General features: G+C 37.8%; 1 protein-coding gene across 12 annotated transcripts in view; it reads right to left on the reverse strand.

Moving 5' to 3' along the window:
• PARD3 (par-3 family cell polarity regulator) overlaps positions 1 to 27,687 on the reverse strand; it is a 467,456-nt gene that overhangs the window by 236,659 nt on the left and 203,110 nt on the right. For 7 of the 12 annotated variants that reach the window (XM_076331852.1, XM_076331843.1, XM_076331844.1 and 4 more), the window contains exon 5: positions 22,041 to 22,172. The exons of the other annotated variants lie outside the window; for them this stretch is intronic. In XM_076331852.1, the coding sequence (XP_076187967.1) occupies positions 22,041 to 22,172 (132 nt within the window). The remainder of the gene's footprint in view (positions 1 to 22,040; positions 22,173 to 27,687) is intronic. 12 annotated transcript variants of the gene reach the window in all.

A 27,687-nucleotide genomic window follows, 5' to 3' on the forward strand; every position in this document is an offset into this window, starting at 1 on the left:
TGCTGGAAAGAAAAAATACCTACCTATCTGTTTTAAAGGTCTTTTATGTTACACACCACATAGATGGACAAACACACCTGAGCTAAGCTTGCATAGCTTAAAGTTAATTCTTCCTGTTTTGGCTCTTCCTCCCCTATAGGAACAAAACCAGGCAAGGTCCCGGCCACAAGTCCCAGGAGAGGAAGATCCCCAAGGGAGCCCCAGCACTGCAGTGACAATGTGGGGCACCCAGCCTCGCCGCAGAGGCACAAGGCACCCAGGCTGGCTCTTGTCTCCTGTGCAAAGTTTGAGTGATGCGATTTTACCATGTTGCAGTCTTATCTTTTACTTCTCTTTTGCCAAATTGCACAGTTGCATGCCACTTTTTGCTTTTCACCTCATCCTTCACCGAGAAACTCCACTAAAATTGCTACAATTGAGTTTCCCTGTTATGCCGTAGCATTTTCTTTTTTGGTCTTCTGCACAACATGGATTTTACCTTAGGCACCAAACAAATTCACCTTTTTAATAACAGAAAATACTATAGCATTTTTCATTGTTCTTTGCTCTATTTGTTCTGCTGAAGTCAACGTGAAAAACAATTTCCAACTTCTCAGTAAATGCTTCATTTACGAATGCTCCATTCCAAGTGCCTACAGGGTTACAATCTGGTCTATGACAATTTTATTAATTTTTTAATCAAAAGCATTAAATCAAATTTAAAATAAATAGTACTCAGTACTTCTGTAGTACCCTCCAGCACAGTACGGCAAAAGCGCTTCATGGACAATAATGGCTTTAGCTTCACTGCACCCTCAGGAAGAAGATTAAAAGTTATTCTCCAAATTCTTTCTTTATTTGAGGAAACTGAGGCACAGAAGATTTCTTTCCATATTTTTGAGGTTCATCTCCAGTCTTAGATACTTTCAGTTTTGGGTGATCCCTCTGAGATAGCTAAAGCCTTACTTTCAGAAAAATGTAAAATACTCGCATGTATTCCTGAAGTGAACCAAAAAGGACAGAAGCTAAAATGACACTTTAAAAATAAAATACCACTAAGCAAATCTCTGAAAACATAAAAAAAAAATCTAGACTCACCACTGCAGACAGTAAAGTCATTCCCTATCCAGGGCAACCAACAGCACCACAGGCCCCGTTGCACCTGGCCCCCACAAAAGGAGGCTGGTGGCTGGAGAGAGGCTGGGGAAAGCACCAGTTCCCTCGGAGCAGTTTGGTCCTGAGCACGCACCAGTATGCACACACCGCTCATTGTCACACAAAACTCTCGCACGACATGCGATGAAACACGATCAACAGCCAAACTGCATCATCATCACCACCCCACTAAACTATCCAGGGACAAAGAAGACCTCTTGTCTAAAATGTACTGAGGAACAAAGTGTAGGACCATCACACAAGTGCTACAACCACAGCTCCAGAAGCACTCTGCAAATTAACTGTAAGTTATACAAAAAGGAAGGCATTTCAAAAAAATAACTCATTTAGTGCCATTTGTTGCACCAGAACAGGTACCAGCTTCTCCATATAATTAATTTTTTAAAACTTATTCTCAGATAGAGACCTTATTTCTGATTCTTTCCCTTCCTTTTTCGCCCCAAGTCAGAGCAGTAGGGACTGAATTCAGCACATGTGATGGAGGTGCAGTATTTCCAAGCAATTGTATTTCCATTGTGTTGCCCATAATAACATCTCAGCCTGCTGTTTCATTATCCTGCAAGGCCAGCACAAACCACAGATGTGGTCTGTTGAAAGCGGCAGTCCTATCTTTTCCGCTCCCAGATGGTCATGTTCATCACTGGATCCCTCTGTCCACCTTCTCCTTTCTGCTTATTCAAGCATTTGTATCATTACACAAAAGATCTAAATTAAAATTAATGTTTAATAAAAACAATTTTAATTGGTTACGTTTCCCAGGCTGGTCCAGTTCAGTCTAATTAACAGTCTCATAAAAGCTTAGGGAGGCACAAGGGAGGAAGCAAAGCATGGCCAAGACTGCTTCTTTCAGCAGCAGAGACAACTTAAAATGTCTCTAACACTGTGGCCTCAGACTGTTGTTTGAAAGGATATCGTTCATCTGCAGTTTTGCATACAGCTCAAGGCATTCTTTTCAACATTCAGTAACTTGCACTGCTCTATATCCAATCTCATCCCTCTTCTATTGCCTCCTTCAAAATCCTACCTATTTTCAACTGATCTAAATAATTGTGTCTTGTTCACTAAAGTTGCCATCTCAGCACTCTCCCTCTTTCAAAACAAGCAGGCTTTCCAGGAATAAATCCCTCTTGCCCTTGTCTACTGCTGACCTATTTCCTATAATTTGTTTTTCTCTCTGCCAGTTTCTAACAGCAGAACTTCATTTGTCACAACATAAATAGTTACCTAAACAACTTCATACAAATTACTCAAATTCCACCATCTTCCTTAGATGAGACCAAATTAAGACAGAGGTACAACAATGCTTTTAGGTGCTATAACACTCTTTTAAGGTTAACAATAGCATTTTTGGGAACAAAATTCAATAAGGAACCAGAACAACTTGTGTCAATTAGGATTAAAAGGAGGTAGACACTGTTAAACCCCACATTTAAAAATTCCGATTTTGATGTAAGATTTTCTCAGTTGCCACTTAATCCACTATAAACTAGCTAAAGCCAAGTTGAAAGTTTTGAAATGTACAGGAACTTGTTATCAATTTCGGACAAACCACAATCGAATCCCAGATGAGCCAGTCAATGAAACTAGTCCAGTCTACGGCCTCCTTGAAGAAATGTTTATTTTGCTTTAACTCTTCATACCTATTTTCTGAAACTGGAAAAAAACTACTTTTAGGAAACCAGGGGAAAGAAGCACTATTATCCTACCATTCTGAAGCTTTTTTCTTCAAACTATGAAAGGAGAGCTTGAAGAAACCTGAAGAACAAGCTAATCCTGAAGTTTCAGTAAGAAGCAACTTTAGAAATCAAACTGCACCGAGCGCTTCTTCCACTGCATCCCTGGGCAGGATCTTCAGGCACTTCCACTTTCCAGTTTCACAGAATACATCAAGTTTCAGACTAACTAGCTGGGCTATTCTAGTACCTTTTCTCTCGTCTTTGGGAAGTTAGGTCTGATGTCATTAGGACTCGAGTGTATTTTGTACTTCCTCAAATGCCAGCAAATTTGAGAAAGGACAATACTGGCCTACCAGTACTCCTGACTAGATGGGAAGGAGAAAATCATCTGCTTTTTCATCATAGAACTCAAATCTTGAAGAGACTAGAGAGTGAACCTTTGAAATAAGATAAAGGTCACTATATCTTCTAATTAAAAACTATTCAGTATAAAGGCGAGGCCAGTTTAAAAAAAAATAAATTAGAAAATTCTGTGACAAAGGCTGTGGTTTCTCATTGAAATTAATAAAGCTTATGGTGTTCTCACAGAATGATATGATTTGAAGAAAACATGGGAAGAAACAAACAGATGAGTTTAAAACCTGTGAATTTTCATTTACTAAAATCAGCAGGTTCCCCACTCTTTTTTTTGTGGTCTATCCTCAGCTACTTACAGGCTCAGAAGAGTTCCTTCATATTAATAGTTATAATCTTTTTACAGTTTAATAAAAAACAAACAAACAACAAAAAAGAAATATCTTGCACGCATGTATTCTAGACAGTGTAGGCAAGAGGAATACTTAATGAAACGCACTTGTCTTTTTCTCTTTACAGATAACCAGGCTGAAGGCAATAACGAACAGAGAAAAAGAACGAGAGTGTATATACACACAGAAACAAAAGAACATTAAAACAATCTTTAAAATAGAAAAGCTAATACTTTCCTAAGGGACTGACAGTAAGATAATGTTACCTAAAGAATTAATAATCTGGAAGAGCAAGTTAAAACTAAAGTGACGAAATTTGCCAGTGAAATACAATTTAGGTTTAAAACAATCCTTTAAAACATGATCAATGAGCTTTGCGAGACTTTCCAGATATATATATATATATATATCACACTGGTGGACTGAGAAGCCTGGTGACTGCGAAAATTGAAACGTGAATAAATGTAAGAGAATGCAGTCTGAGAAATGCAATCTAGTCTAAGCCTCAAAGGGAAGAATCTTGGAAAAAGTAGCACCACCTCTCAAAAAAAAACCCAGCAAAAATCACCACAAATTAAAGAATTAGTCTATGATAATACTGAGGTAGATTTAATATACCTGTTTTCTACTACAGCATCAAATATTTTTGCAGCAAATTTAGCTCTCAAAGTAATTTCAAATGGCAATTCCCAGTCTTCTGCCCTTTTGGGGTAGCATGGATGAGTATTAATGTAATATGTACTTATTTATACTGTAGATGAATAAAAACAAAAGAAATGGGCAACTGTATGACATCAAATATGAATGAAGAAAATTAGTCAAAAAGCAAAAGTAGCAGTGAGAACAACAGGTTACTGGAAAGATGTCACTACTCTTCCGTCTTATTTACCAAATCCACAACTTTTGAGAAAGCAGACACAGAGTATGACAATGATTTAATGTATCTGAAGGTAACCCATGGCCTCACTATATGAAAGAGTACTTTATTTTACCTGTTTTAAACTAATTCCTGGTCTAGCCAACCTACACGTAGCACAGACTGTGCAATACCTGAAGTAGAGCAGCACAACTCCATTTCCACTTGTATGTCTCTTTGGACCTGACTGGAATTTATTTCTTTTCATGGTGGAAAAACAATGTAGGTAGAAAGGATTTAGAAACACAGTAAATCACAAGAGAGGATAAAGCGTGCAACCTGTATACGTGGAGGATAGCAGAGATATCTATGCCCATCCACATTTAGACTGATCATACAGGAAGGGCAGACTGAGAGGTTACTTCTGCTGACTTGGGGCAAGGGTTGAGGAGAACCTCTCGAGCTTTATGAGAAAAAAACCCTACATCTTCCCACTCACCACACACTACTACAGACATTAGAAGGAGCGAAGCACAGATGCATGCATGAGAACCGGCAATCTAGTGGTGCATATGCTGAAGTGAATATATTTAAGCACTGGAAAGTTGGAAGTTCTTTGTCTACACAGTTCAGGTCATCCAAATAGTATTTGAGCACTAGGCACTTTCCTGTCAAAATGTGGTAGTCAAGAAGAAGAAATGATGGGTTTAGAAACCTTTTTTTTCCCATAAGAAAATCCTGAAATACATAAATACTGAGCTGTTATATTCTGATGCAGGTAAAGAAGAAGGATTAATTGCAAATGCAATTAATAGGGAAGAAGATCAGAACAGAACTTCCATGTGGTACAAATCCATGTAGCTGGGAGAAAGGAGGTGAAATGAGGCTAAATATCAGAAGAAAATCCTTAATGGGGTGATATATCAGATTGTGAAAGTCTCCCAAGGGAAGAAGCAGAATCCCCACTGCTCAACACATGTAAAAGCAGCGTGGACAAAGAGCTACAAGATAGGCTACAGGGAATAGCTCAATACATAGCAAGAGGATGGTTCAGATGACCTAATAATATAACAGGATTTAAAATGACTAGATAATTCTATTATCGTTAACCACATTCACAGAAGTACAAGCTAAAACACTGTTGCTATGGTAATCAATCCTTATGCGTTGTTGCAGAAAATGACTGAGACACAAGGGATGGAAATGAATTGAACCAGCCCTTCCTATTCTCAATGAATTCAATGTACCAGTCAGCTGGGAAACTATCTAACATGAAAGTTTGCATCTAGCTTCCCACAAGCCTTTTAAAATATATAGTAAAGCACAACTGAGTGTCTGGCATTCAAATATGGGTTATCCTTAGACTTACACAGTCAGTTCAGATTCAAGGTAGGAGCAAGGCTCCAGTTCAGAGGGGATGCTGCTGGAAACAGATGGATTGCTCTCATCATTGCACTTTGAATCCCCTTTCTTAATACTGCGTGAAGTCTCTCAGCCCAAAGTAAACCGACACTATGGAAAGACCAACTCATGCACGCTTCTGCTCACATGCTATTACAGCTCCATCTTGTGAGAATGTGAGACCAGCTTGTTTTCCATGTGGAAGGCAAGAAAAAAAGACAGCAGAGGCGATCATTTTCGCTGGCACTTTCTAAGTAGCCCTATGGACAACAAACCGTAGTAGTGGAAGCATCCTACTTTTTATTCTTAATTTACACTCCCAACTGGAAACATACAACTTTTTAAGATTCAAGCCACAGGAAAACAAATGATCAGCAGTCTCTTGATCACATATTATCAACTCTAAATCAACTCCATTCCTGCATGGATGTTATTTCAGTGTTGTAACAAACTGCACATCTCTCAGTACACTGGAAAACGCGTACTGGTTTGCTCACTCAGCTTTCCCCTTTACTTACAGTAAAAGAGTATTTGTCAGGAAATCGGGAAGTTAAGCCTGGCAGTAATAAAATCCTTAGAGCCGGGGAAAATTTTGGAACTCAAATTTTGAAAAATTGATTTTAAATCATTCCTGGTACCACTCAAATAGGGTCTGTTTGAATCTCTATTAGTAAAACTGGAAACCCCACTAAGTTTTTTCAACGACAACTGAGAATTTCAAATAAGACACTAACACTCCTCTTCCTCCGAAACAGAAAGTTTTCAGCAAAACACAATGGGAATCGAGTGGGAACAAAAGGTCAAATCACCCGGTGAAAAAATGCCACACTCTCCCAGTTTCGCAACTTAATAAAAAATGGTCACACAGAGTGTATTTAGGAAAAACTGTATGCATATGTAGACAGAAGAGAAGATGACTAATTCTGCTCCTTGGAATTTCACAGCAACGCTTCCTTTCAAAAAACGCTTTCTCAAGTGAACAAAGTATTTCTTTTGGTCTTTTGATAGTCTACAGCATTGTTAAGAAAAATAATTCAAAGCAGCCCACGCAAACAGAAAGGGTACTATAGATTATAGGAGCCACGTATTCCAAAAGGAACATGTTTTTACCTGCCAGTGCTGGTATTTTAATGTAACTCTTACTCATTGTTTTGTGCAGCACTACGCAAAATATTCATTAGAAACCAGAAAAAAAAAGATCAAAAAGGAAGCAGGTCCATATTCTGGTTTGAAAATCAACTATGAGCAAGCAAGTACACCAGGAGGGAAAAATAAACTTTAAAATCCTCAGCTACAAAATATTTGAGAGAGGCTAAAAATAAACCAGCTTGTTTTCTTAAAAAGCCATTAAATTTGACCTTAAGGAATGTATTATATTTTAAGTGAGAAGCAAAATACGTATGTCAAGGAAAAGATCAGAGCAGCAGCGGAGTTTTCAATATTCACAAACACATACAGAAGCAAAATATTTGATAGATGTGCTATACAGTTACCTTCGTACATTAAAAATTTATTTACATAGTGTAATTTTTTGTAAAAAAACTTCTCAGGGATAAGCAGAGAAAATGACTCAAGTACTATCAGAACATTCTTGAAATGCTAGAACATGCCTGAATTCATGAGACATTTATTCAATTGATGAAGATGAATCCTTTTTATTGAAAACAGTCTGTAACACACTGTATGTATATTTTGTTTCTATTTTAATATATTTCATTAGTATTTTCCTTGGAATTTAAACAAAAATGTTCCTGCTTGTGTGAGTTTCAGGTCGTTAGTGCCAAAACTTCAGCCAATGTTTCATGAGAAAATTACTGAATTATGTCTGTTTATGATTATAACACAGATTTCTCAAGAAAATTATTCCCTCTTGGGCATTAAAAACTAAATGAGTATGAAAGACTAGAATGTGTTTAATGTGACCAAGCTAGCTTTTCCCGCCAAAATGCTTCAATTTAATCCAAACTAATTTTTTAAAACTTAAACAAAGTCTAATAAAAGTTACTTCACTTCCAAAAATGACGTGCATTTACTAGAAGAGACTCGATAAAAAGGTATCATTAAAAAATCCAAATTGTGAAGGCCAAGAACTTTACTATGCAACTGCCATAAATAATTTCTTTTTTTTTTTTTTTAATATAAGTTCATGGATGAGTCAAAAAGAGCATGTGTGAGAAAGAGAAAGAAATCCCAGTGCAACTGAGAAATTAAACTGAAAAATTAAATCAAGGAGCCAAAAACCAGACACACAGATGGTAAAAACTGGCAAAAATAAAAAGTAAAAATCATGCTCTTAAGTACCAACAGATGCAGTGACTTTAAAATATTACTCCTTGAGGATACACAAAGACAATAATCCCAGATTGTGATTTCTGGGCCAGTCTACTGCTGCACTAGAGCCACAAAATACACTGTATTGTACAGAGAAAAAATGATGTGTCAGAGACGGTGATATCTGCACTGCCAGTCTACTAAAATAGAAGGGAAGAAAATTAAACTATCCAACACTGTGAAATTAATGTCTTCAGCAAAAAAAAATTTTTTTAACTGTGTAAATGAGATAAGAGAGGTGACTTGCAGAATCCATTTACAGATTTGTAATACTACAGGACTGAGCACGAACTGGTTATTTGAGCATTTCTGAAACATTCCTTCTTGAAATGATATTCAAGCTTCTCGCTCCGATGGAAGCGAGACTGTGCTTCCCAGATTCCGTGTTGTTAAACTTTGTCACGCTAATAGCTTTGCTGACCTCCAATCTTATTTAGGGTCTCCTTGATTTCAATCACGACAATTACCCAAAAGCTATCCCAGTTCAGACTATTGGTATTAAAACAGGGAAAGAAAAATAATCCAAGATTTGATAATTGAGAAACTGATGTGTAGTACCTGTATGCTTGAAGTTCAGCCTTTCCTGAAAGAGCTTCTTAAAATCAGAACTTGAAATGAATAATTAGTAGTACTTTTAAAACGCATTACATACGACTAATTTTCCAGATTGTTAAATGAATTAAATTGATACTGCTACGCATGATTGAACAAACCCAGCATCTTATGCCATCACCATAATTTCAGGCTAGCTGTAGATATATAACCATAAAGACTACTGCTTTTTTGGGCTAAAAAACAAAGTCAAATTCAAAGAAAGCAAAATTGTATTTCTTTACTACCTCTTTTAGTAGGCAAAAGTTTACACTGGGCACTTTCTCCTCTAAAACAATTACTGAAGTTACCAGGATAATCATAGTATCAGGTAGGTGACTGAGAACTCCACAACATGAATGTATTTAAAAACACAGTTACAGGAAAAACATCTGCCATAAAGTAAGTTTTACAAGTTATATATGGATACATTTAAAAATATAGATACACATATATATATACATGTGTCATCAATGACAGCACTTTAAAACGCTGCTCCTAAAAGTGGGCAGTTAATGAGGTGTTCTGTATTTCTAGCATATAAACAAGTACGGACGTTGTACTTCACTTAACTCTAAAGTATATATGGATGAGCAGCAAGAATGCTGAACTATAAAAATGAACAGGAAAGTTTGCTCTATGTTAACTGGCAAAGAGAAAGATGCTGTCATGAATCAAACAAATTTTGTCTTCTGTAGAGGCTCCAAATTTGGATGACCCAGAAAGGTGTCACTTCTCACCAGGACACCCGTCAGCTTTCAGCTAGCGCAAGCCAGCAGAGCTGCAGCAGCTGCTGTTTGCCCTGCTGAAACAGCCCGGGAGGCGGTTTTGAAATGACTCCCACCATACCGAAACAGAGTCCCAGCTGCACGCTGCAGATGCCAGCGCTGCTCTGAATTCACCCCTGGTTTCTGAGGTTTAGCTTTAGAGTAAGACAAGTCAAAGCGTGCCTGACACCAGCACGCTCAAACCCCCAGGGGCCCGGCATGGGAGGGCACAACTTCTCTTCAGCTGTGCCTCTTTTTCTATTTACATGCACATGTAGCTGTAAAATGAAAAAAGTCACCAGGGAACTGCATTGGAACGAGGTAGGAATTTCACATAGATTCAGCTATAATAATTCCTTTTGGTTTTTTCTACACATTTCCCAGCCTAAATCCCAGTATTTTCTGCTGTCCCCTGACACACCAGTACGGAGCTGAAGTGCCTCCTACCCAATCTTCAGCTTTTCAGTAAGACTGGCATTTGTTAATTTAGGGGGAAAATGGCAGAGTCCTTGAGCCCCATTAATTTCACCTACCCAGAATGCTGCGATACACACTATCCTACTGAAGTATAATAGAAGATGCTTCTTTTGCACAGAGACCAATTTTACTGACCTTCAAACCACCAGCAAAATCCATCAGTTTTGATGAGATGATGAGTTAAAAGAGTCTTCATGAAAAGAAAGCTATTTATAGTGACAAAGTGTAACTACAAGTAAGAAATACCAATGGGCTTTCTTTATGAAATCTGTGCTTAGTTGGAACAATTATTGCTTAGAAAACCAAGATAAATAAAAATGGTATGATGGAATACTCAATGTAACTTTCAGTAATTTTAAATAGAGATGCTCACAGATATGACCGCTTTCTTTTGGGACATTTAATTTAGCCTGTGCTTTGGATAAATGAGTTGAAATTATAAGCAATCATGAATTCCTACACATTAGGAAAGTAAAGATTTTTGAAGACAAATGAGGGTAGCCAAAAGGAAGAGGAAATTAAGTTTTGATACAAAGTGATTGAACACTGGCTTCCAGCCTAGTATTATGAAGAAATACTAAGAGGACCAGAGGTTTTGTTCATACTGAGTACCTCACTCCTCGGGTGTTTATTCCACAGTCTGTAAAAATGTTTGCAATATACAGCCTAAAGGATTTTTTTTTTTTCCCCTGTTTTGGAAATAGTTACGTATGTATGCTGCCCTTAAAGTTAATTTTTAAACTGCGAAAACAAACAATATTTTAAATGGCAAATATGCTAAAATAATAATAGCCAACTGGTTTTGCTCAAATTCATAAACAGCCATTTCTGGGCTGGAAAAAGCAGCATAAAAATTTTCAATCCAAATGAAGTTAAAGTAATCACATGCAGCTGGCATGAAAGTGAGTAATACCTTAATATGGAATCTGGGCAACAATTTTTATTCTTAAAATATCACATACAAGTGATCAAAACTTAAAAGGAGTATTTAGTACAAAAGTAAAATCTTTACAGCAGTACATTACAGAAAGTCTTTAGTTCATTAATATTTTTAGTGCTTCACATGTTTCCAATCGATTGCTTCCTCATGGAAACACTAGTTGTGCTGTATTTGTTTTAATTCTGTGTATCCTGAGTATGGAACACACCTCAACCAGAGTGACTGCATCAGTTACAGATCAGTTTTCCTTCTTTGGCATAGGGATTCAGCAAAAGTCCTTATCAGTGCCACAAGGCAGTTGGCAGTTAGTTGCTGGGTCTTATGAAAACACTTTTTAATTATTTATTAAATCAGATCAAATAAAATAAATTTAAAAAGAAGAGTGGGATTGTTGTTTCTTCTGTTTTGCATGTGACACATACAAAAGTAAATAACTTCTTTGTACATCCTGATTTCCTAAGCAACCAAATTCCTATTCTCCCTGCTCGCCCCCTCCCCAGCCCTGGAAACTATCAAGGTTGACCATTTCATATGCAACTCCAAGTAGTTTCAAGATAAATTTAGAAGGGACTTATTTTCAAATCAGTCAGTGAATGAATTGGCAAGGCTGGTCTATTATCTTCTTTTCTCTGTAAATTAAAATCTTATGGTATATCGCATCAACTAGGTCATATTACGTAATTCCATTCACTCAGTTCCTGCACTCACTAAATCTTGCTGTGTCACTTCATGAGAAATCATGACATTTCTCAAAGTATCCTATAAATTACAGTAACCACTTAATACAGCCAAAGAGTAGTACATTCAATAATGAAATGCTCGTACTTAAGCAATAAAATCGAGATTAAATTTAAAACCCAAAATAAAACAAAAACCCAGACAAATTACTTCCACATAACTCAATTATTAACTCCAAGTTACACAGTACCATTCCCCTTAACAGCAAAGTGCAACCATGTCATTAAAGTGACCTGTCCACACAGGATTTTAAAGAATAAGCACCTTTCCTATTTCCATCAATGGAAGATAAAGTAACGATCACTTCCACAACAGACAGGACAAACCTGGGCTTTTTCTGAAAGCATCTTTCTCATAATTAATAATTCATAGAAGGAAAAAAGTATAAAAATTGTCCTGCTGTTATCCAATAAATGAGAATAAAATCTGGCATTTTCCCTTGCCCAAAATAACCGCTCTGACTTTATTTCTGCTCTGTTTGGAATTAACTGACTTGCATGACTCAGCAGTGATTTACCTGAATCTCGCCTAAAAACTATGAAAAGCAAAGAGCCCTCTCATCTATGTTCCTGTCCAGGTAAGTTGTTCTGTTTTATTGTAGGAAGGACTACAACTCCCACTGCAAATTAATAATATAAATATTTCTTTTAAGTAAGTAACATCAGCCACTTAGAAGAAAAATTGTACCAGGAAGAAAACCAGACTTATAAAAAAAAAAAAAAAGGCGCTTATTTTTCCATTTCAAGTCAAACAAATTCTAAAGTGCAAATTAACTGAGAATTAAGTTAACATGAAGGTTTAGCTAAGGCCAGACTGACTTCTAATGCAGAATTATAGGAGTTTGGCTTGGCAACAAAACCAAGCAAATTCTCATTCTTGGATTTTCTTATAATTTGAAAGGAACAGGGAAAAAACAGTATTTGGGATAACTTTCTGCTTTTGAATGGTGTCTTTCTGATAGAATATAAAAAAGGACATCATCAAGACTCTAGAAAATAAAACAGAGAAGAGATTTGGGGAGCTGGGATTTAGAGATGTCATCTCTTTCTTTCCAAGGAATTGGTTGCTGTCCTGTAGAAATCTGTATTGTAAAACACAAAGCAGGTAGTCAGGAAGAAGAGAAAGGTAGAGCAGAGAAAATGAGAAGAACACAAAATGGAAGGAAAAAAGGGTAAAATATCAGTACCAGTACCACTTTCTAAAACAAAAATGCAGAATTTCTTTTTAAGCCTCAAAGATACGAGTAATCACATATTTACACTTTCGTTAAAAGGCTTGAATGCAGAACAAGCATAATGTGAATTTTAAATTAAGAATACTTTACAAGGGCAAGGGAGAATCCTCTATAGACACAATTAACAGAATTGCTTTAATACACTTAAAACTTTTAACCTTTGTGGTCTTTGAAGTGAATAGTGGAACTGCATCTATTTCAGGTTTGTATGGAAGGGCTGTACTGCCCTGAAAAGTTTTACAGTGCCGTAAACTAATGAAATAAATTATCTTAATTTGGTTAGAACTATTTTCATTAACTGTATTACCCACCAAGGGAATGAGGACAAATTTTAATTTTACTAATGTATTTCACTTCTGCATTACTTTGGCACGCTGCAATTGCGGCTCCTGCTCAGTATTGCTCACTCTGCCGTCACGGGGCCACCTAGCCCCCACGCTCCCCGTGCTCTCACCCACACAGGCAGGGCTGCATGGAGCCCCTGGGACCCACGCAGCCGTCACCGCCTCAAGCAGGGCTGCACAGTACTAACTCATACCACGTTCCCACTGGGGCTTTTGAGGACACAGCATGGTAGCAGAAACAAGCACATTATGAAAATAGTGAGAGCATTTCTATTATAAAACAACTCGTTAGGATACATTATATACGCCTGGACTAAAAAGTAAACATATGAGAAGACAAACCTCTTTCACAGCATGAAGAAAGAAAACAAGTTCTTAAAAGAAGAAAAGGAAAAATTGAGACATCCTTTAGATGAAACACTCTTCCAGGCCCAGTAAAGGATTTTCAGATGTCCTTATCTGACCTGCTACCATGGACAGACAGCAGTCAAAAAAGCCAGAGATAATACTGTTCTGCAAAATATTTAGAAAATAGAAAACTAACAGCAATAATTATTTAAAGCTTCTTACAACATCTCCATGTAATTTAAGACAGTATTACTTATATCCCTGGTATCATAGATTTATTACCATTAACTACCATAACAACATGATTATTTAAATAGTTTGGTCCCAAACGGCAGGAAAACAGCAGTGTTTGGTTACTAGCAAGTCTGAAAATGCCCTTCATGCATGCCAACACTCTTCAGAAAGGTTCTGCAGAACAGAGTAGGTTTTCTAGCAGATACTAGCGCTTGTCAGGCTGCACCTGGAGTACCATGTCCAGTTCTGGTCCCCACAATTCATGAAAGGCATGGACAGACTGAAGAGGGTCCAAAGGAGGGCCACAAAGATGATCAAAGGGCTGGAGAACCTACCCTATGAGGAAAGACTGAAGGAGTTTGGTCTTTTCTCCCTGGAGAAGATAAGGCTCAGGAGGGACCTCATCACAGTATTCCATTACTTAAAAAGCAGCTACAAAAAGGACAGAAGCTGTCTCTTCACAAGGAGCCACATGGAGAAGACAAGGGGCTACAGGTACAAGTTGCACCAGGAGGGATTACACCTTGATATATGAAAGATTATTTTTTTTACAGTGAGAACAACCATTCACTGGAACAACCTCCCCAGGGACATGGTAGAGTTCCCAGCACTGGAGGTTTTCAAGATGGGATTGGACAGAGTGCTAGGTAGTCTCGTCTCAGCTCCCTTTCCCACAAATGGTTGGACCAGATGATCTTTCAAGGTCCCTCCCAACCTGGGCTGTTCTATGATTCTTTAAATTTCAGCCCAGTCCATCTGCATACTTATGTCCATGTGTACATAGATCTATGAGAGCGAGAGTGTTTGAGTGTGAGAATATACATCTGAACATGAAGCATGTCTTTTTCTGTAACACTTAAAATCCATGAGTTTTTTTGTAAAATTGACTTTTCTATTATTTTTTTTTAAATTGCAGACTATAATCACCTCCCTACATATAGAGCTACATTCTGCCGCTGAATTCCTATCTACACAGCAGCATATAACTGAAAGTAGACTGCAGCCCCCGAACTGTCTCACCTATTTAATACACAGTATGAAATGACAAATTATTTTTCGAAGGAGAACAAGATAGATGCCAGCATGAAACATTGTTTATAAAAGCATCACCACTATAGCTGTCCCCAAGCAATAAAGCTGTTTATTCCAACCTCCTACCTTATATAAACTGAAACCCTCAGCACTGAAAAACAACTTCAAATTTGTTCATGACTCCAAGACAAATAATAAGATTCTCTTTCCAAAATACACAATGAAGGTCATGTCCACGAATGTTCATTTTGCATACAAGTGCACAAACTTCTAAATTCCATGTTAATATTTTCTTAAAACTAATACATACTGTAGTTTGAAATTTGATTCTGTCTCTGTACATACTGATGCATTCAGCATACAGATAAGCCTTTCTCTTTCAGGCTTCTTCTCTCTGTTTCTGTGGTTATACACACACATTTAAAGAATATTTAATAAATATGTGTATTAGTGTATTCACATCTAATCTTTATACAGAAGCTTTTCTGGGGCATAGGAATTAGAGTCTATATAACAATCAGAAATAGATCAAGTTAGAACCTAAAAATCAAATGGTTTTTAAATACGGAAATGAAGTTTAGATTTAGAAATCTGGATCTGAAGCCAGTTAGGTTCAAAGCCAGATTTAAACCTAGAAAAGGCCTGTGATTCTGACTCTCGCTACGCTATTGAAAAACGTGGTAAAGATTTTAACCTTAAAAAGCAGAAATCATAAATATAGAAATAGAGAACTTACATGCCCATCGTTAAGAGCTTGTTTTACCCTCCCATGCTTCTTTTTAAGCATTCTGACATGTAATACAGAACCGGCTCCAGCAAGTCTCCCAGATCGAGATGTGTCTGTGGGAACTGGGCACCTCAACACCCCCCAGAGCCTCAGCCGCTGGAAGCAGCTCAGCGGGGTCCAGCCTGGAAGCGACCCAGCTGACCGCACGCGTGCCTTGACTCGATGAAGATCTAGACTCCAGTACTACACAATAGGAGTTTGGATATTTTTATGTAGGTACTCACATTATAAACACCTAAATACAGGTGTCTCATTTTGGAGCTCACTTTGCATAGTATTTTTTTAATATAATAATAATAAATACAACACAGGGAGAACACTGAAACAAGTCTACAGAATAATCACTTAATTGTGGTCATGTACAGATCAGTGATAGCCAATACCACTACACTCTTTTGGGAAGTCAAAGGCTATTAGAAATTATTTAATAATTTTGACCATATTATATATAAAAAATATTCCAAAGGTATGATTAGTCAAAGGAAAAGAAAAGAAAGAAAAGAAAAATATTAGTACACCTGTGTTTAGTAACGGCTCCAAGATGTCAAGGTGCTCTTCTGGCAGCCAGACAGGACATTTGGCTGGCTCAGAGCTAGATGCAACCGCTGCCCTTGCTGAGACGTAACTGCCCCTCTTCCTGCTGAGTGGAGGGTCAAGCCAGCACTTTATAGCTTACATTTCATCTGAGCATTTGAGTTTCTGAGCTGAAGAAGTTAACGTCTTGCCAATATACAGAAATAAAGGGAGCAGTCAATACCTAATTACCTGTAGCAGCAGCAGCTAAGTGAAAGTATTCTTGGGCCAAATCAAGCTTTTCACCTTCTTCATAGTACAAAAGCAAGAAGAAACAGCTGTAGCACTTGGGATGTTGACAACCGCATCACGTGGAAGCCAGTGTGATCACACGGCCAAGAACCCCCATCTCAAGTAGTAAAAAAGCTGAATTTGCAAGTGGGTATGGGACTAGGGAGACACTGAACTCTTGCAGGGGCAGCTTGAGGTCTTCCGATCAGCTCTTTGACTAACATAAACCTTAAGTGAATCCTCTACCAATGCACTAGTCACTGCTTCTACCTGCCCATAGTTATAGCTATGGCCAATTATTTAACACTAAGTCAGGTGCCAAGCCATGCCTTTCTCAGACGTATCCCATAGCTCTACCTGCAGAAAGAAGCAAACTGCGTGAGGCATGCCATTGTTCACTGGCTAGTAACATTTTTTCCTCCCATAATCAGCCTCAAAGTAGTCCTGCCTGGTTCCACAATCCCTGGATATTCCTGGCTACATCCATACATCCCCTGCCTTTCATATGGGACAACCCACTGAAGACCCCCCCAAAAAGAGATAGGCCTCTGCATTAGGCCAAGAGCTTCGAACATATGCATATCTCTATCTTTGTGACAGAAATTCTTTATAAGGACTATGACAAGCTTTAAAACCATCTTTGTATTTTATAATTTATATGCTGTCATGGTTCTATGTTCATTGAGGTTGTTATCACAAAAGACAAATTATAAAGTGCCTGTACTCAGATAGGGAGAAAAGCAATGAAACTCTATCTTGGTGTTGTAATGTAATGAATAACCAGTTAAAAATTATTCCTCCAACTGAAGCCTACTTAATCCTTCTTCCAAATCTTAAAGCACAACTCCTTACTAATGACAATAATTTTTACTGCAGTTTCAACCTCTTCTTGTGAGGAGTTTGAGATAAGAAGAGCCTCCAACCCCCAAGCCTCCCCATCTCCAGGCCATGAAACACTGAAGTTGCAGACCCTTCCACTGTAGCTAGTCATAATAAAATCAAAAAAAAGCCAAAATACACCTGTCAGACGAGGAGAAACACAAAAGTACACTAGTGAAAATAAAAATATTTATATACATTAGCTATATCACTATGAAACATTCAGAACTAAACAAAATAAATGAGCTGAAGCTCTGCCTTCTATTCTTACGTTAAGGCATAAAACAGAAGCAGGGGTTTTATTGTTAAATGAAAAATTTCACAACATGGGTAAGCTGGAGTATGAGAATCCACAGGAGATTAGTGGTTTAAATTCAGCAACCTACCTCTGAAGCTCTGATTTTTTTTTTCAACTGACTGCTGAAATACGCTAATTTATAGCATCCAAATGTTTTGAGAGAGTACATTCAATCATATTAAAAGCAGGCCTTATTTTGCTGAAAATACAAGCTGAAAGCAGGTACTCTACAGCTGGAGATGTAAGACCATATGCTACCTGCACGTCTGATCTCGTTGAAAAAGGAACCAGAGAAACTGTACCAGATTACTATGGACAGATATCATGAACAAGAATAACTTAGGGGAAGTGTCCGTACAGCACATTTCTGCTCAAGAAGACAGCAGTAGTAACCAACTTCTCTTCCCATTTCAGAATATATTTGAGTTGCCTTTACCTCTGGTTTTTGCTAGATAGTAGAAAGCTACTGGGATTTTAGGGATCAGACCTGTTCTTCAGTAATAACCGTGAAATTTTACTCCATCTCCTACCTTGCTTTCATGCACTGACAAATACAGACGTATATCTGTTATGTATATATATTTGCATATCATTTTAATTGAACCAATCTAGTTGTATTTGCAGATCTGATCAACGGCTTCATAATTAAGCAGGGCAGCTGTAGAATTTCCCTCTCCTGCTGCTCTCGCACTCCTTCCCAGCGCACAGGACAGCCGGGTCCTCTTAATCCTTCTGCGAAACAGGCCTCTCCAGCAGAGCAAGGAATATACTATTTCAGTTCAAGGTGTCTTGATTGCTGCTAGTTCCAATATTTGACTAATGAAACCAAAATGACCACCTGAGAGAAGCTTTCTCTGTACTTAAGGAATTGGTGAAAAGTTTAACTCTTTCATGCGTTCCCTTTTCATGTCTCCCTGGTATGAAACAGCATGAGTCCAGATTTGATCAGGGCCTGAGCAAGTCTTGAGGTGAACTGAGGGAAAAAAGATTTCTCAAATAAAAGTGACATTACCATTTATATGAATAAATTTCAGAGGAAATAAGATTTTTCAACTATTCCTCAAAGTTTGATTGCTGTGGGGGGAAAAGAAAGTGCTGTGGAGGGCAAGGTGAAGAACAAAAACCAAGTTTTTCTTTTTTTAAGATACTTCAGAATTAAATTAAAGGTTGCAAATTTTGTTCCTAGTACTTGACAATCTGTAGGAGAGAATTAATGAAATAACTGAGCAAAAGAGTAAAAAATACAATCCTTAACTTTCTAACTGTATTCTGAAACTGTATTTGGATTTTTTGCTTTGTAGTTGTGAAATGATTCTTTGGTACAAACAGTTTCACATAACTTACTTCATGGGCTTGAGAAATGCCAAAACTTTCTGAGAAATACACAAACCATTTGCCCTGTGGACAACCAGAGGGCTCTGGAACTGAACTGGGAACCATCCTTAGGTAGATATAGCTAACCAGCATATACAATCAGAATATCTTAAAGGACTCAGAAAGCAGAATTAATCTTTTCCATTTCTTTGATGTATCACTCTAATTTAGCAGGGCCCTAGTAAAGCACAATAGATAGGAGCAAAAGCAACTACCTCCAGGAATTTTAACAGGCTTCATGCATTCGTCCATTTTAAGGCGCTAAAACCTAGAGAAGTTTACAGAACTATTTCTTTAACAACTACTAGAACACATCTAATTCTGTGCCCTTATTAGTCACTGCCAGAGCAGCCTATAATGATTTCCTGGAAACAAGGTGTCTTGCAGTTTCATCTGCAGAACAGGCTGTGATGCTGCAGAATCACAGTTTGCTCCATAGTTCTGCTCATGAGAAATGAGGTGTTGTCCACCCAAAAATTAATTGCTTTTGGCAATTACTTTTTTGGCACATCACACCTTTATTTCTCAACGTGCAATTCCAGTGAATGTTCATGTATGTCAGAAGCTGACAAAGATCACCCTGGAATGTTTTTTCTCCTTATATTCAAAAGGAAGAGATGAGGCAAGCTTCAAGAGAAGCAACTCAATCCAAGCCAGAAGAGCCTTACTCCAACAACATGCGTCTGGAGTCTGCAAGATGAATCTAATGTTTACTACTATCTCCTCTAAACAGCCATAAAGGCAGGTTAGACCAGGACTATTATTACCCCTGGTATCCGTAATGGGTTCTGCCCTAGAGGCTTCTTGGCACTGTCACTGCCTTACCCTTGCTGCCAGATCTGCTGTGTGCTAATTTTTATGCACATACGGGCAGGGTGTGCAGACCACTCCAGCCCCTCCACAGCTCTGTCGAGCACACAGGAACAGGACTGGAAGTTGCTAAATTAATTGATCATGCCAGATAGCAACCTCATTGCTTGAGTTTCTTCTTCACAAAAGTGAAAGGCTTAACCAGTGGGAAACAAAAAGTCCACAAAGGATACTGAAAAAGATATTAGAGTTTAAAACCCAAAAAAGAGTGGAAGAATATCTCTGTCTGCAGCTACTCCATCCCCTGCCAGGCCCTTCCCTCCCTCTCTCTGCAGAGCTGTGCTGCATCCCACTCTCACTATAGGCTTTCTTCTCCTGTGCATACCCTGTTAAACAGGTTTCGGTCTAATTAATTATCCTGCTGATATGAAATCGCAAAAGGATCCTGTCTTCCAGGTACATGCAGATTTATTAATACATTTGAAGAACAAACCCTCTCTCTCAAAAAAAAACCACCAGCACAAACAAACAAAAACAAAAAGCAGAAAACTTGCTCAGAAGAAACACGATATTTGCAATTTCAGACTTCAAACAGTTAACTCAAGTAACAAATACGCTTCCAAACTACCACTAGTACCCAATTATTTACCTAACTGGTGAATAAATTGAACTAGTTAAGCTGTTCAGAGACCAAAATCAGCACAAAATTTATTAAATATTCATGTACCAAACATTTTATAAGATGATCGCTATTAAGATTCCTAATCCAACTTCTTTTGCTGAGACAACAGTTTCATTAACTGCCACGGTGAAAATCTAATGACGCATGGAAATATGCCTCAAAAACATCAAACAAGCAGAACTGTCACAGGCGATGCCTTCGAATCTGGGCACCAACTTTCCATTTCAACACAGGCAGATACAGAGACAGTAGCTAAACTCATCCGCACTAACTCTACATCTTTTGAGAGGAAAATAGTAACGAGAACTACCACTATCATTAAACGTGCAGAGGAAAATATACAAGGACCAAAGACATTTATATGTTTTTGTTCATAAAACATATAATTTTAAATGAATCTACAGATAATTACAAGATACAAAAATAGTTAGTAGCTCACATTTGGGTTTTTTTAGTTTTTTATACTCTGTCATATTACTTAAGCTCCTTTTTAACTAAGAGTGGGGTTGAATAAAGAATGTTTGGAATATCCTAGGATTTGGCAATGCTGGACTTCAAATATTGGTATGGGATTTGTGGGTGAAGGAGACCAGTCACGGGACACCAGCCCAGTGCTGGACTCTAAACCTTCTCCTCCGGTCACAAGGCACAGTGTAAGAAGCTTGGGCTGTGTCAAATGGCAAATTTCATTTTGTCGCTCCTCTGCATAAAGCAAATTCTGCTTTTATGCCCTATTGCTGTAAAATACAAAATTTGTACATTTATGTTCAATGCAAAAACTCAATGTTTTCCTGTCACATTGTATAAAGAAGAAAGATGAAGTAATAATCCTACATATGCACTATCACATATATGGGCTTCCTGTTATATTTCCAGCCTCCATAGTAAAAATGCATTTTCATTATACATTTGAAGACACTTCTTGGAAAATTTCAGACACATACAAACACATAAAGTGACTGCTAGGTATTTTTAATTTCAGACTTTTAAACCTCTACGACTACCATCTTATTAATAAAAAAAACCAAGCTGGAATTACTTAGTGTCTCAAAAAAGCCCAAGATCAAAAGCAGTATAAATGTACACTAAATAAAAATAATAACACTGTCTTCAAGTTTATAATTAATATATTTTACAATGTTAAGAATAACAAGCATTTAAAAGTGCAATGCCAAAACTGACCCACATTTGGCTATTCCATAGTAATATTATTAGCTTTCAACAGCAAAGTGTTTATCAAAATACTACTCTCAAAATAACCCTGTTGGTATCAGTTGTGAAGAACAGCAGCACTCCACATGCTAGATAAATGTGTTTATGACTCAAAAATGAAATAATTTGCAGCTGTCCATTTCAGTCTTAACGTAGTTTTTTTGGAAGCAGAAGGAATCCCATACAAATTTAGTCAACGTACTGCTGGTGCTTGTATCGTGCTTAGAGAGCCTACATCACATAAGAATACACTTCTTCGTAATAGCTTGGAGTAGCATAAAGATTAGATTGATAAAGTAATATATATATACACATATATATTACCTGTTCTTGCCTCTCCAGCCACTTGTCCACCATGGGATGACTGGCACTTAACGATGAACGAGCATTGTCTCTCTGAAACTGGTTAGACCAGCTACTAGTATCTCGTGGTAGGCTTCTGTAGTTTTCATCTTTCTAGTTTAAAAGAAACAAAAAAGTGTCTTATAAAAAACAACCAGTCCTTGCACATTAACAATGCAGCTGGTTATTAAACCAACACAAAAGGAAGACTGACAAAGGAGAACGCAGGTCCGGCTGGACCCAAGGACAATGCGATTGCCCGGCCGTTCAATTGCAAGAGCTCCCCTTCCTTAACGCCAGCGAAGCCCAAGCAAAGCCTTCGGTGGGTTTGTAGCTCCTGCACCCACTTGTGTTTCACTGCTTCTCTTTTCCAGCCTCAAACCTCTAGTGCACAGACTTCCCAAGTACATACTCAGCAAGGCTTTCAGAGCATCATGCTCCTTAGTTTCATTCTCACCAAAAGCAAATATACCATACAGCAGTCCATCCAGCGACAGCTAAGGCCACTATATAATTTTCCCAAGTCTCTGTATGTAATCAATTTTACAATCAAAGCTGTCTCACTGCTCCAGGTACTGTCCTTTAGACCAGAATAGCATGCTAGAGAGTTCAAAACTTGAATTTATTATTCCACATGATAATGCTTTGCTTGGTTTGCCTGAAGGTATACAAATAGTCACATTTGTAAAACAGCAGGAGATGGAGATTGTGCTGATGGAGATACATTTATCCCATTGAGACTGATTTAAAAAAAGATTTTTTTTTTCTTTTTAATTGATGAGTTTGTCTTCACATCTTTCCCACAAGCTTGTACAAATTCTTCATCTTCTGAAGATGATTAGTCCTTACCCAGTCTGATCACTAAAAGCCCATAAAAGCACAGAAGCAGATCCTTAACGATGGGAGTTACCCTTAGCCCAAAGTCAATGAATTACTGGAAACTTACATAGGTTAGTGCCCTCCAACTGAAATAATATATGGAACTGAAATTCTGCTTAGCTTTTCAAAAGAGGATTACAAATATGCTGTAAGTATCCTTCCTTCAGGAGCAGAGTACTTTTTCCAGTCAATGTTTGTCTGTCCTTGTGCCAAATCAGATAATTTAGAGAGATTATCTATTTTCCTTATAGTTATTTATTAGCAAATAAAATAGGATTGTAGTCCTACATATGTTGCAATACTACCACTTTTAGGAATCTCAAAAATCTCTAAAAAAATTAACAAACACCAGTGCACATTCTCAGCTAAAACCCATTTTTTTATTTATAGCACACAGCAGATTTTTGACGCTTTCTTAAATCAATACTTCCTTCCATCAGCATGAGTATTTCCTTTTCCTATTTACTGTATTGATATTTCTTTGGCCTGGCACAGTATTAGTCCAATATTCTAAAATATGGATTGTAGCATCAAATCCCTTACAATTGTCCTTCACAACTTTATTTCTTGTAAATGTATGACAGGCTTTGCTAGGAAATTCAGGTCTCAGTATAACTGTGATACGTAGCACAGTTTTCAAAAGCTTCCTGTGTGAGAGCAGCCTTTTCCCAGACATAACAAACTTAAGCTTTCTTAATTGATGGCAACTGCTTTTCTTGAAAGAGACTTTGTAGTAAAAAAAGTCTTCCATTTCTAGACATTAAAGCTTGAATTCAACCAGCACAAGATAACCTTGTAAAAATATGTCTGCACAAGTAACCAGCCAAACAAATCACCATCATAAATTTTTCTACCCTGCCACAAATGAGTAAGAACTTTGCGTCTTTCAGCCACTACAAAAAATTCAGTTTTCCAGTGTGGTTAACCACAAAGCAAACTAGAAACTTGCTCAGTCTCTTGCTTAGAAAGGGACAGTGGAAGTCAGTTGCTGCTTTGTACAACTGTCCCTTAGCAGAGCCATGAAAGCCAGGGAATGGTGTGTACAAATTGATTTTTTTCCTGTTGCTTCTCTTATTCAATTCTTCTCTTCTGCTGACAGAGGTGGCACAGTTCCTATAAGCCAAAACAACAATTTCTCTTGTTCAAAGTGGTGGAAAGGTATAACAGCAAAATCAAAATCTGACAAAGAAATAACGAAAAATCATTTTATGCACAAAAACCCCCACACAGTTGGTACACAAGTTATTGTCATCTAACAATAACTGGCTATCTGACAGACCATCACCTAGTCTGAATGAATAGAAATGTCTTCCTATGTAACGAGATGTTTTCTGTATTTCTGTACTTTATAGATAATTCCATTTCTTATTGATTCATGTTTACAATCTTCAATATAAACTTTTTTAAAAGACATTTTTATCTATGCTACACAAAAATCTCTCTCCACGCAGCATCCATTACCCATGGACAGGAGTGTTTTGCAAGAGCAAGAGAGAAGGAAAAAAAGTTCATCAAGGGATGTGGTGTTCTTCAATCATTCAAACACTAAGTCTCTGATCTGAATCATGCAGGACTGTCTTATTGCTTAGAGTTTTATTGGAACTTCATGTTGTAAAAAGTCTTAAACACCGCAGCACACAATGTAAGTTAAATTTTCTAAGCTAAGAGAGTTAAATTAGGCCTCTGTTTGGTGCATCTATACTAATGTCAAGAATCCTGCAAGGAGTTTACTCCTAATACTATCTGTGCTGACCAGAAGAGTATATTCATCCCATCTACTGAAGTATTTCTGCTGTAGCCCTCTTCAGTAGAAGATTGCCTTTCTCCTGCTAAGACCTATACCAGATCATTTTATACAGAAGACATCTAAGTCACTCAGCAATTTTTCTGACAGCAGAAGTAAAAGCTGGAATGGTAGAGAGATGTGGTTCCTGTAACTTCTTGTGTTTCTCAGTGCTGCTTAGAGGCTCAAAATAGTGCTATTATCAGAGTGGAATAAAATACCTTACCAGTGTTGCAATCACATACAGACTCATGTTGGTGTTCGCTGAACACTGAAACATTAGAAAAAACAACAGCCACAGACAAATCCTTCACTCCTTTCTTTGTCGCTGCTTTTTGGCAAACAGCTATCCCTATACCCCACAGGTGACAGCGCTGGGGCAAGCACTAAGCTAGACCAGGAGCAGAGAGACCAGCACTTTCAACACTGCCGCACGCAGTCCTTCTCGCAGACAGCTACACAACAAAACCGTAAGATGCTGCCGGCTACCCGGAACCCCATCTATGCAGGGATCTCCATTACTGCTACTGCCAGATCAAATTCAAAGATAGTGGTGATAAACTATAGAGCTGGAGGTGAAAAACACATTGCTGCAGCTTAGACATTGGGATTTACTGAACCAGCTGCAATGTTGTTTGCTATTTAAAATATATATATGTATTTGGGGCTTTTTTTGTAAAATATGCAAATGTTAACCCAGAAAGCTTTACTTCTATTCAGCATGATCTAGCATTAGCACACGTGCTCCCAACACCCAACTGGAAAAGGTGTGTGTCACTTTTAACTTCCATACCATAAAGAAAAAGATTTCATGATATAGAAGCCATCAGTGTCACGCAGGGAATTCTCATCTCTTCTGGAGCTGCAGCTGTAAGCCCTCCTGGGACCAGAGCTGACATGCATCGTCAGTTACAATTAAGTGCTCTAATTTTTTTTAAAAAAAGTTTCTTTCCCAAACATCTTTGGGGACCACAGGCCATGTCAGCTTTATCATGTTTGAAATGGAAATTGATCAATATAACACTAAAACTGCCAAGTCACAATATTACTGCTACACTTAGCAGCAGCAGTTTGCAGTGTTTTTAATGAGGACATGTAATTTAACACCTTAAGATTTAGTTCAGCGTGGTGTCCCTGCAGGGCTTTGCTGGAGGGTTGGGTGAAAGGGGACAGGAAAAATGAAGCAATTTTGCTATACTTTTAATTTCAGGTGATTTGCCATATATAACAAGCTCCTCATCAAAGACTCCGCAGCTTGTAGATGAAATGATGCATTAGCATGATCTGTGTACTTCAATTACTAGCTGTCAGTGCATAAACTCACTTATAATTTTTAACCGCAGTTGTACCCCTACAGACTCCCAGCATCACTAACCCAACCAGAACATCCTCTACATGGTACAGTGACAGTTCCACATCTGTTACCTCATTTGCCACTAGGCCACTTTCCAATAGTGAAGGACTTGGGTTTTTCCCTTTGTTCTGACCTCCTGTATGGCTAATGTAAAGTGTGGCAAATTTGGGGTTTGTTGGTTTTGGTTTTTTTTTTTATACTAGATAGCAATACAATGGGAGTAAAACAGATTGAAGACCTCTTCAACGCAATTCTCTGGAAGAAGGTCCAAAAATGTAAACCAAGTTTTCACTTTAATTCTTTCTACAGCAAATTGCCCACCTCTCATTTAGGATCTTCACTAAGAGAGACCATTTTGGGCACTGACTTTTTTTTGCTATCCATTCTTTTTTCTTGTACACTGTGCATTTTGGGAAAGGCTTCTTGCTTGTTTGGGTTTGACTCCTTGTGATGGCCTCAGACTGAGATAAGATTTGTCCATGTTGATGAGACTTTGTTTAATCTTTTGAGGTTATAATTTCATTTGACAGACTTTGGGCAAATTCATGTCTACAAGTGTATTTGTTGTTGTTCAATCACTACAAAAGCTGCTCTTCTTTCTTTTTGTGCTCCACTATGTCCATGCTAGACCCTGGACAGTTTGGTGTCACACCCGGACAGGATGGTAAAAGCTGTAATTAACAAAACATCCATATAATGAATGTAAATACTTGCCTGTCTGATGCAAATATCTGTTTATAAATGCAGTAATATACACATATACCCATCTTTCATGCTGTCTGAAGGTCTAGTAAACAGATTCCTGGGGGGTTTTTTTGTTTGGTGTTTTTTGCGTGTGGTTTTTTTCACTGGACTTTAAACAAATAAATGAGGGATGAGATCAGCTGAATCCCCTCTTCCCCCAAAAAAGACGACTGCACAAATAATGTCTATTTTACAGGGAAAATACATTACATATGGGAAATGAATTAACCTAATAGATGTATTGAACGAACAGAAATTCACTTTAAAGAAAAAACTTTTTACATAGAGGTCGGATTTGGAACTGATCTCTCTGTTCATCAGCAGCTTTTTAACAACAAACTGTACCAAATTTCAACAGTTTACCTCAAAACTAATTCTACCAGTCCCTGAGTAAGTAGTTCTTCATAAATTTCCATATATCTTAAGACTCTAACACTACTGCTTGGGTGATCTTCCTTTTCCTCTCAGTAGGTTCAGTTTATTTTATCATTCTACAGTTTAGTTTCAAAGCTTGCTTTTTTTGAGGTCTATTGAAGAACATGGCCCCAGGAGCTATAATAATCCAGATGGAGCCCAGCCATGTAATGCATATAAGAAGGAACCGGTTCCAGTCACCCAGTATCGGGAACCTTTGATCTTAGGCCATTCTCCAAGGAGTAAAACAGGACTCCCATATTAAAGAATTATCTCAGCTTTGTGCCTCCTCTGAGCTCTGAGTTAGAACATGGGTCATTTCCAGCAACTGGCAAAAACTGTCTTAGGATGCAGAAGATGCAAATCTAATAGTCTAATAAAGAATTTGCATGCCTTATTTATGATGAAAATAGATGAGAAGAATGACCACTCTGTAGTCATTTTTATGTCCTTAG

This window comes from Aptenodytes patagonicus, chromosome 2 (assembly GCF_965638725.1).
Source record: "Aptenodytes patagonicus chromosome 2, bAptPat1.pri.cur, whole genome shotgun sequence".
In the NCBI taxonomy this organism is placed as follows: domain Eukaryota; kingdom Metazoa; phylum Chordata; class Aves; order Sphenisciformes; family Spheniscidae; genus Aptenodytes; species Aptenodytes patagonicus.